The sequence below is a fragment of the Delphinapterus leucas genome, chromosome 20 (genome assembly GCF_059928025.1).
Source record: "Delphinapterus leucas isolate spDelLeu-1000000601 "Yukka" chromosome 20, BTC_Dleu_Yukka2, whole genome shotgun sequence".
Lineage (NCBI taxonomy): Eukaryota > Metazoa > Chordata > Mammalia > Artiodactyla > Monodontidae > Delphinapterus > Delphinapterus leucas.
The window spans coordinates 16,024,842-16,035,261 of record NC_143148.1 but is presented as its reverse complement, the minus strand read 5'-3'; the positions used below and the strand labels follow the sequence as shown (position 1 = coordinate 16,035,261).

Below are 10,420 nucleotides of genomic sequence, written 5' to 3'. Positions count from 1 at the left end.
CCTTCCTTCTTTGAGTAGACGTCTCCCTCTCAGTGTAGACGTCTCCCTCTCAGTGACGCCAGGGGTCTCTGCTGAGGACTGTGCAACAGTGTGTGAGAGGGGCTGGGAGAGTGCCGATATCTGTGTGCACACATATGTGTGAAGTGCTTGTGGGTGTGTGAGCATGCGTGTGAGCCTGGGGAAAGCGAGAGTGAGCTGTGATCTGTGGAAGTTTGTGCAGTGTGAGTGTGTAAATGTCTAAGGTGTTAAGTGTGCCTGGCAATCTGAGTGGGTAGGAGTGACGGGCAGGGTCCGAGGCCACAAGCACTGAGCCCAGTGTGGGAACACTTTGGCAAGGGCCTTGTGAGTTCCAGTTCACGTAGCTTCCCTCTATCCCTTTCTGTCTCTTCTTGCCTTCTGGGTGTCTGTCTCTCTCCCTCCCTCAAGCCATCTCGATTTATTTTCCTATCTTCCTCCATCGCTTTGAGACTCTCCCTCTCTGACTCAGTGTCTTTCTCCCCCTCTCTCTCTCCATTAGGTGGTTACATGTCAGCCAGCCTTTAACTCTGTCACTGTCTGTGCCTGTATGTTTCTCTGTTTTTCACTTTCTGTCTCTGTTCTCATCTCTATCTCTCCCCCACCCCATACTCTGTCTCTCATGCACACCGGGAGCTCAATAAATATTTGTTCTCAGTCAGCCTTTGACTGTGTGTCTTTCTTTCATTTGTTTCTTCATCTCTGAGTCCTCCTGATTGTTCACATCTTTGGATTTTATAACCATATGCTGGTTGGCCTGCCCTCCCCACTCCAGTGTGTGCATACACACCCACATGGGATAAGCTTCTTCTGCCCGCTTATCTCCTGCAGGAATTGGAACTGCTCGTTTTCTCTCTCTCTCTCCCCCACTATGACCCCCATCTGGTCCTCACCCAGAAACAAGATGAGGCATCTGGCCTGAGTCCCCACACCTCCATCCTTGATGCTCCCTCTAATCTTTCTTCTTGCCTCCCATTCCTGACTCCTTGCCCTCCTCCCACATTCCCTCTCCCAATGCCCCCACGCCTCCTGGGGAATGGGCTGGATGCAGAGCTGGAGGTTCTCTCACAGCACCATCACCAGATGGTGTCCCTCGGGGCCAGGGCATAGAGCTGTCCATTGCTGGGACCTTTAATTAGCACAAACCTTCCACCCTCCACCTTGGATGTTTTCCTTCTCTGGATATTCCTGGGACCTCAGGCTCTCCATCTTTCCATGCTTGTGGCCCCAGAGAGCCAGGAAGGGGAAGTGATGTCAGGTGTCTGGAAAAACAGCCTTACTACCTGACTTCCACCCCAAGACTCAGGAGTCCTGGACCCAAGCTCATCCTGTTTCAAAATCCAGGGGCTGGATCCCCAAAACAAAAGCCAAGAGTTCTAGAAGTCTGGGCCCCCAGGATCTACCCTCTCAGACTCAGGAGTCGAGGCCCCTTCTTCCCAAGGACCTGGGAGTTCAGGCCTCCAATCCTTCCCACCCCCCCACCCCCCCATGCACACACAGGAGTTAGGGCAGATGTTCACTGTCTGCTGATTTTCAAATCCTTCTGGGCCTGAGTGGGGGTGGGAGAGAGATTGGTGGTTAAATCCACTGACTCTAAGATTTAAGGCCAGATTTTCTGACCCCAGGTCATCCTTTCCCAACTGCACTCTTCTGTAGGCAGGGGACCTAGTTGAGTCCCCAACTCCTCAGAAACTTGGCGTTCAGGCCATTAGCTTCTCAGTCCTCAGAGGTCTGAACCCCTAGTCTTAGAATCCTGGGGATCCATGCCCCTGCTATTTAGGGACACAAGAATCTGAGCTCAGGAACAACGGAGTGTGGAGCCCCAGTCCCTACAGGCTCAAGAATGTCAGACCCAGGGTCCCAGGCCCCCAGTCCCCGCTCTGTCGGCTCAGGGTCCCTCCCACCTGCCCGGCCAGCTGCGCAGCGCACCGCGGGCCGGCAGCGTGGGAACGCCCCAGCTGGGCGGCATGTAGCCGTCAGGACAAGCTGCGTGGTTCCCAGCCTCCCCGCCTGACTCAGCCCGGACACCGCCGCCTCCCAGCCGTCGCCCGGCAACCACGGCCGAGTGGGGCGAGGGGGTGGTCCCGGAACGCAGGGTCCTGGGAAAGGAGGGGCCGGGGGCCTGGATTCCTGGATCTTAGGACGTGCTATGGTTTGCAGCGGTAGCAAGGCAGGCAGAGGGATATTTTGAGAAGGGGTTTTGAGGTGGGGAGAGCTGAACCCCCCTTCTCGGAGGGTCCCAGCTGCCCCCCAGGCAAACACGGCGCCCTCTTCCTGACCCACCAGGCCCAGAGGAGCCCCGGGCCCCGCTTCTCCGGGGCGCGGAAACTAGCGAGTCTCCAGGGGTTCCCATTTATAGCTCCGTTTCCACTCAGCGCGGTCCCTCCAGGACCCGGGCTGAGCAAGTTTCTTCCACTCCCTCCCCTCCCTCCTCCTCACCCCCAGCTACCCCCCAACCCCGGCAGGGTGCAGGTGTCCAACCCAGCCGGTACCCCCTCCTTCAACCCAGGTGTTCCAGCTCCCAGACTGAAAGGGCGCTGGGGTGTCCTCCCGCTGGGGGGACCCGGCCCTGCATGCCCCCATTCATCCGCTTCTGGGCCGCGGGAGTTTCTCAGCGGGAAAAGGGCGGGTCTCCCAGAAGGCGGGCCGGGGCGGGGCGAGGGGGATCAGGCCCTCAGGGTCTCTCCGAGACCGAGCGCGCGGAACTGGCCTGCGTTTCAGAGCCGCGGAGCCTGCGGCGGAGCAGGCTAGAACTCCGGGCCAGAGACAGGGGGTGCTGCTAGCCTGGAGCGAAGAGTTGGGAGCGAAGGGGACTCCAGGCTAGAGTGGTGGGAGGTGTGCTGCCGAGGAAGGAGCTGGCAGGGAAGCCAGTGCAACAGCAAGTCTGCTGGATCTTGGGGGACACACACTCAGGATGCTGGTCCCCGCACTCCTTGTCCTTCTCTTCTGCCTCAGAGGGCGTGCAGGTACCGCGAGGGGCAGGGGCAGATAAATACAAGAGAGGGTTGTTTGCCAGTTGTCGCTTTACTGTGGTAAGTGCAGCTGAGGGTTCAGACTCCTAGATCTGAGGGACCCTGGGCTTCTGGATCTGAGGGCAGAGGGGATTGGGGACTGAACTCCCTCCTGAGTGAGGGAACTCTTGAATGTGCTAAGCTCTGCTCTGCTCCTCCGCCCCATTCTCCTAGGCCTGTCACCCCACTTCCTGCAACAGCCAGAAGACCTGGTAGTACTGCTGGGGGACGAGGCCCGTCTGCCCTGTGCCCTGGGCGCATACTGGGGGCTGGTTCAGTGGACTAAGGATGGACTGGCTCTAGGGGGCGAAAGAGACCTGCCAGGTGAGGCTGTTCTATCTATTCAGGGAGGGGCTGACTCCAGGGTGAGGGTGTTGGGCTTGGGCTATAACTGAAGTTTCTATTTTGACGTTTTCAAGTTTGGGAAATGAATGGGCTCAAGGAAACATTTGGGAGTTCAGAATTTTCAGCTTCTTCTTTAGAGGTGACCCAGGGTTTGGGAATTTTAATTTTTATTGTAAAATATTGCATAAGTGCAGAAAGGCTCATAAAGCATAAATGGAAGATTTGCCAAATAATTCTAAAATAGACAGCCATGTAACGACTACCCAGGTCCATTGCCAGCTCCCCAGAAGCCCTCCTTATTCCCTTCCCCTATCATAGCCCACTCCCTCCTCACCCAGGAGGTAGTATCTAATCTGACTTTTATGACAATTGTTTTCTTGCTTTTTTTTTTCCCTGAATTTGTCACACACACACACACCCCACCCCCACCCCCCGCAAGTTTGCAGCGACTCTGGATTGGGAGAGGATTAGTGTCTCTCTGGCCCAGCACCCACTTTTGGTAGTGTCTTTCTGGTGTGGGGTGTCTGGGGTTGGAGGCCTGGGGCCAAGAACTCAGAACCATGGTGTGACTGCCTTTTCCCTGACTCCAGGGTGGTCCCGGTACTGGATATCAGGGAATGCAGCCAGTGGCCAGCACGACCTCCACATTAGGCCCGTAGAGATAGAGGATCAAGCGTCCTACGAATGTCAAGCTACACAAGCAGGTCTCCGCTCTCGACGAGCCCAACTGCACGTGCTGGGTGAGGACCCAGCCCACTTGTCCCTGGGGAGCCCAGGCGGACGGCCAGTGCTAGCTGGGAATATGAGAGTCTGGGGAGAACGGAGGAGTGGTCGGTCGGAGCTGGGAAGATCAGGGTCTCTGGGCCCAGGATCCAGCTCTGACCCCAGATCCACCCTACAGTGCCTCCGGAAGCCCCCCAGGTGCTGGGTGGCCCCTTTGTGTCTCTGGTTGCTGGGGTTCCTGCGAATGTGACCTGTCGGAGCCGTGGGGATGCCCGCCCCACCCCTGAGCTGCTGTGGTTCCGAGATGGGGTCCGGCTAGATGGGGCCACCTTCCGCCAGGTCAGGTCCCAGTCTCTATGCCAGCCCTTGCTCATTCAGGGAAATTTGGGGGTCCACTCAGACCACAGGCTCATCCAGAGGAGGCATGGGAGGGCAGGGATTCAAGGCTTGGGATCCTTGGTACGTACTTAAGTATAAGGGCTCTAGGGCTAGACTACCTAGGTTCAAATCCTGGCTCAGCCACTCGTTAGTTGATCTTAACATTTCCGTCCCTCAGTTTACTTATCTGTACAATGGAGTTAATAGTAGTATGCACCTCTAGGATAGTTGTGAAGATTAAATAAAGTAATATTTATAAATGCCTAGAAGAGCGCCTGACATAAAGTAAGTACTACCTAAGGGTAGATAAAATCATCATTATTATTCATAACCTACAGACCCTGTTGAAGGAAGGAACCACTGGGTCAGTGGAGAGCATCTTATCTTTGACCCCTTCCAGCCACGATGATGGAGCCATCTTGGTTTGCCGGGCTCGGAGCCAGGCCCTGCCTGCGGGGAAGGACACAGCTATCACACTGAGCCTGCAGTGTGAGTGCAGTTGGACACTGGGCCTTGAGCCTGAGGTCCTTGGGGAAAGAGGCAGCTGGGGCCTGGACTTCAGGGTATGAGAAAGGAGAGGGCTGTGGACCTCGGGTCCCTGGGGGAATTGGGTACTGGAAGCCTAGACTCCTAGCTGAAAGGGAAGAGGGGACTGGGGACCCAGACTCCTGGGGTGGAGGACCTGAGAACTAGATCACTAGGTCATCAGTGGAGGTGCTGCATGTCCTTGCCCACCGCTGACCATTGACTCACCTCTACAGACCCCCCAGTGGTGACTCTGTCTGCAGAACCACAGACAGTGCAGGAGGGAGAGAAGGTCACTTTCCTATGCCAGGCCACAGCCCAGCCTCCTGTCACTGGCTATAGGTGAGGACACAGATCATTTCTCCCCAGCCGGGAGAACCGGCTTGGGGAGGGCTGGGGCTAGGACGTGAGTAGGTGTGCTTCGGGAGCAAGGACAACACAGCCCACCACCTTCGCAGGTGGGCAAAGGGGGGCTCCCCTGTGCTTGGGGCCCGCGGGCCAATGTTGGAGGTAGTGGCGGACGCTTCATTCCTGACTGCACCGGTGTCCTGCGAGGTCAGCAACGCAGTGGGTAGCGCCAACCGCAGCACAGCGCTGGATGTGCGATGTGAGCAGGGGCGGGGCCGTGGGTGTGGCCAAAGTGGGGTGAGAGAAATGGGACTGGGGCTACGGTGAGGCGCGGCTCTGACGGACTGCGGGAGGTGGTGGGGCCGAAGTAGGATTTAGGCGGGATTTGGCTGTGCTGGATCAGTACCAAAGCGGAGTAGGGGCGGGGCGCGAGCGGGGCCGGGGCTTGTGAGCCGGACGTACGAGCTGATTTGTGAACCGGGGGCTTAAACCCAATGGCCCTTGGGAGTGTCGTTTCTGAGTGGCTAATCCCAAGTCAGAAGTTGCATCCCTCCCTGGTCATGTGACCCCTCCTCTGTCTCCTCCAGTCGGGCCGATTCTGCAGGCAAAGCCGAAACCCTTATCCGTGGACGTAGGGGAAGACGCCTCCTTCAGCTGTGTCTGGCGCGGGAATCCTCTTCCACGGGTAACCTGGACCCGCCGCGGGGACGCGCAGGTGAGGCCAGACCTGGGGCTTGTGTAGATGGGGCTTTCTCCCATGGTCGTGTCCCTGACGCCCCTTCCCTATCCCAGGTGCTGGCCTCCGGGCCCACGCTGCGTCTTCTCGCGGTGGGGCCGGAGGATGCAGGCGACTACGTGTGCAGAGCCGGGCCGGGGCTCTCGGGCCTGCGGGGTGGCGCTGCGGAAGCTAGGTTGACTGTGAACGGTGAGAAAGCGGTGCTTCCTAGTGGACCTGGCATGTCCTGGGATAAGAAGTGGGCAGAGGGGGCGAGGGCTAATGAGAGTGGGCGTGGCCTCGAGAAGGGGAGCTTAACTGACGGCTGGGGCCGTTGGATTGAAGCGGGACCTAGGGAAGGCAAGCCTCAGAGGGGTTCGAAGTTTGTTAAGAGGCTTGGCCTAGTTGGTCGGGGTTAGTGGGGAGTGCCCAGGCCTGGCCTCGCCTGCTTGAGAACGGGCCTTGGGTGGGCGGGGCCTCTCCTCTGATTGGTCCACAATCTCCAAACCAGCTCCCCCAGTGGTGACCGCCCTGCACTCTGCGCCCGCCTTCCTGAGGGGCCCCGCCCGCCTCCAGTGTCTAGTCTTCGCCTCCCCCGCCCCAGAAGCCGTGGTAAGGAAAGTTCCCACTCTCATGACCCTTCCAGCGGTGATCCCAGACCTCCTAGCCGGACTCCCAAAACTGCTGGGATTATCTGTGACTTTCCCGACACCTTGACCTCCTCTTCCCGCCCTCCTTCTTCTCCTCAGTGACCCTCCTCTTCTGTGCCCCCAGGTCTGGTCTTGGGATGAGGGCTTCCTGACGGCGGGGTCGAGGGGTCGGTTCCTGGTGGAGACATTCCCAGCCCCAGAGGGCCGCGGGGGACAGGGTCCAGGCCTGATCTCTGTGCTGCACATTTCGGGGACCCAGGAGTCCGACTTTAGCCGGGGCTTCAACTGCACTGCCCGGAACCGGTTGGGCGAAGGAGGCACCCAGGTCAGCCTGGGACGTAGAGGTGAGACCCTGGGCCCGAAGACCCCAAATCTGAATATTTCAAGCCCCCAAAATGCCACAACCCCCAAACAGAGGACCCTCAAGTGCAGAGACCCCCCAAACCTTGGGAGCCTCAAAACTATGAGTCCATTGAATCCTGAGATCCCCAAACAATAATTTCCCTCAAATACGGAATCCTAAACTAAGAGACCCCTCACACTTAGGGGCTCCAAAGAAGGCAACCTCCAAATACAGGCAAAGTAAAAATACCCTCAAAGTCTAAGACTCTCTAAAGCCAGGGAGTTTAAACTTGTGAAACCTCAAGTTCATGAGTCCTTAAACCCAAGGGACCCCAAGCTAGGGGACTGCAAAACTTGGAATCCCCAAACTTGGTGACCTTTGAACCCAGAGATTCCCTACAAAAGCCCCAAGCCCTGTTCCCCAGTTCCTGCTCAGCATCCTCAGGAACCCCCTCTTCTTCCCACAGACTTGCTGCCCGCTGTGCGGATTGTGGCTGGAGTGGCCGCTGTGGCCATGACTCTCCTTATGGCCGTCACTGGGGTGGCCCTCTGCTGCTGGCGCCACGGCAAGGGTCAGTACCTGAGCCCCACCGCAGGCCCATACACAGGCCCTGCCCACTGACTGGCCTGGCCTTTGGACCTGGTCCCAGTCCTGCCTCTCTAGACCCTCACTGGCCTTGGCTCACATTTAGGACCTGACTCCCTGCTCAAGCTCTAACTCCATCTCCTCAGGGTCACACACCCCTTACTCTCCTAGGCCAGGGTTCTCTCCCAGTCTCCCGACCTGATTTGCCCCAGTCCTCTCTCTTCCTGCGCACTGGTCTCCACAGACCGTGATCCAGCCCCATTGTTTACCTCTGCCCCCACCCCCAATGTCCCTGGCCTCAGCCTCTTTCTCCAAGCAAAAGAATCTGGTGCGAATCCCAGGGAGCAGCAACGGCTCCAGTTCGAGGGGTCCCGAGGAGGAGACAGGCAGCAGCAAGGACCAGGTAGGATGCCAGGGTCCCCAGACCTGATGGTACCTCAAGACCCAAATAGTAACCCAGTCCCAGTTGTGATCCCAGTCGCAACTGGGTGCCCCAAACTCAAAAAGAGCCGTAGTCCCAACAGTGATCCCCAGATCCAAATATTCCCCAAATCCAAATACACCCAATATGACCCAATTATTCCCTAGACCCAATATGTCCCTAAGGCTCCTTGTTGTCCTGAGCCCAGACCCCAGCTCTCAGGTGCCCTTGGTCCCTCCTGCCTGGCCTCAGATGTTCAACTGAGGGTCTCTGGGGTCTGGCACTGGGGCCAGAGGGTCCTCTACACTCCCTTTCACTAAGCACCCTACCCCAGGGCCCCATCGTGCACACAGACCACGGTGACCTGGCTCTGGATGAGGACGGAGCTCTGGAGACCAAGGTGAGTGTTGGGAAAAGAGGGGCTCCCTTCACTGTATCTCCAACTCTCTCTCCACTTCTTTTTATTTTTTATTTTTTTATTTTTGGCTGCGTTGGATCTTCGTTGTTGCGCGCGGGCTTCCTCTAGTTGTGGCGAGTAGGGGCTACTCTTCCTCGCGGTGCGTGGGCTTCTCATTGCAGTGACTTCTCTTGTTGCAGAGCACGGGCTCTAGGCACGCTGGCTTCAGTAGTTGTGGCATGCGGGCTCAGTAGTTGTGGCTCTAGAGCACAGGCTCAGTAGTTGTGGCACACGGGCTTAGTTGCTCCGTGGTATGTGGGATCTTCCCAGAACAGGGCTCGAACCCGTGTCCGCTGCATTGGCAGGTGGATTCTTAACCACTGCACCACCAGAGAAGTCCCTCTCTCCACTTCTGTTCCCTCCTTTTTCATTCTGTTGCCCCCAGAGCTGGCACCTAACCCCCTCCACCCACTTCTTGCTGCCTCCTGGGCTGTCTCACCCACCTCCAGTCTCAGTTTGTTTATCTGCTGACTGTGCCCACATATCAGCCCCAGCCTTGGCCTCCATCTTGAGCCCCAGATCAAAGTTCAGTCTGCTTGTGCTTTCCCCAACACAGTCATGTTTCAGGCCTCCTAGATGCCTCTCCCTGGTTGCTTCACCCAGGCCCCTTCTACCTACCAGGTTCCACACTGGCCTCACATTTCCCCAAGCTTGTACATCCTTTAGGGTCCCATCTCTTTTAGGCCCCACTGACCCCAGTCCCCAATCCAGAGCCCTTCTCTCTCTTCTCTGTACCTAGTACATGCTATTCTCTTGGCCCGAAACACTCCTACCTTTCTTCCCATACCTACCTAATTCTCTCCATTATTCCTCTGGTCTCAACTCAAACATTTCTGGTTCCAGAAAGCTCATGCTTCCCTCCTCGTAGCCCTGATCATTCTGTCTGTGTTTCACCTGTCATAGCCATGACCACTGTGAGCTAGGCTTTCCCCATCTCAGTCTGAAGATCCCCCCATAGCTGTCCCAGTCACTTCCTCCATCACAACCCTGACCTTCCTGGCTCTATCTAGTGATTCATCATTTCTCCATTGGCCTGGATCTCCATGAGGACAGGGCTAGGTCTATCCTAGTGAGAGATGTCTAGGCATGCAGCACAGGGCATGACTCAAAATCAAAGCCTCAAGGCTGCTGGGCAAATGAATGAATGAATGTCTTGATCTCCATTTCTCTCTCTTGTTCCCTCTGCATCTCCTTCCACACCGCCACCCCTCAGCAGGCCTATATCCTTCTGTCTCTGTCTTTCTCTGCCCATCTCCTCTGTCCCTTCATCTCTTGTCACTGTTTTTCTGTGTCACTTTGTTCTTCTACCAGTCCATATGTCTCTGGGTCTCTGACTGCTCCTGTTTCTATCTTTTCGTCTCCCCCTAGGTCTGGCTCTATCTCAGTGTGTCTCTCCATCGGTGACCCTCACCCCGCTGTACCCTTATATACCTTACTAAGTCCCATTTTGTCCCCTCAGGACCCAACCAATGGTTACTACAAGGTCCGAGGAGTCAGTGTGAGCCTGAGCCTTGGAGAAGCCCCTGGAGGAGGTCTCTTCCTACCACCCTCCTCCCCTCTTGGACCTCCAGGGACCCCTACCTTCTATGATTTCAAAACACATGTGGGCATTGTCCCCCCCTGCAGGTTATATAGAGCCAAGGCAGGTTATCTCACCACACCCCATCCTCAAGCTTTTACCAGCTACATCAAACCCACATCCTTTGGACCCCCAGATCTGGCCCCCAGCACTCCCCCCTTCCCATATGCTGCCTTCCCCACCCCCAGCCACCCACGTCTCCAGACTCATGTGTGACATCTCTCCAACTGAAGAGTCCTGGGATCTTCAACTTGCCATAATGGATTGTCCTGATTTCTGAGGAACCAGAACAAGTTGGCGACCTTACTCTTCCAAAATTGAACAT

At 56.8% G+C, this 10,420-nt stretch overlaps 1 protein-coding gene across 1 annotated transcript; it reads left to right on the top strand.

The window, feature by feature from the left end:
• The first annotated feature begins 163 nt into the window (after window positions 1-163).
• KIRREL2 (kirre like nephrin family adhesion molecule 2) lies at window positions 164-10,369 on the top strand. The gene is made up of 16 exons (XM_089902465.1): window positions 164-190; window positions 1,908-1,984; window positions 3,169-3,350; window positions 3,962-4,111; window positions 4,273-4,433; window positions 4,811-4,961; window positions 5,234-5,339; window positions 5,456-5,604; window positions 5,933-6,060; window positions 6,138-6,270; window positions 6,572-6,672; window positions 6,835-7,054; window positions 7,520-7,624; window positions 7,941-8,041; window positions 8,394-8,459; window positions 9,976-10,369. Exons 1-16 carry the CDS (start codon window positions 164-166, stop codon window positions 10,309-10,311), a joined length of 2,193 nt encoding a protein of 730 aa, XP_089758591.1. The 3' UTR covers window positions 10,312-10,369.
• Window positions 10,370-10,420: the final 51 nt, after the last annotated feature.

Coding starts and splice junctions, on each gene's coding strand:
- KIRREL2 (XM_089902465.1), top strand. CDS start 164: ATGCGTGTGAGCCTGGGGAAAGCGAGA. Junction 4,112..4,272: donor AGCCCAACTGCACGTGCTGG/GTGAGGACCCAG, acceptor TCCACCCTACAG/TGCCTCCGGAAGCCCCCCAG. Junction 5,605..5,932: donor CACAGCGCTGGATGTGCGAT/GTGAGCAGGGGC, acceptor TGTCTCCTCCAG/TCGGGCCGATTCTGCAGGCA.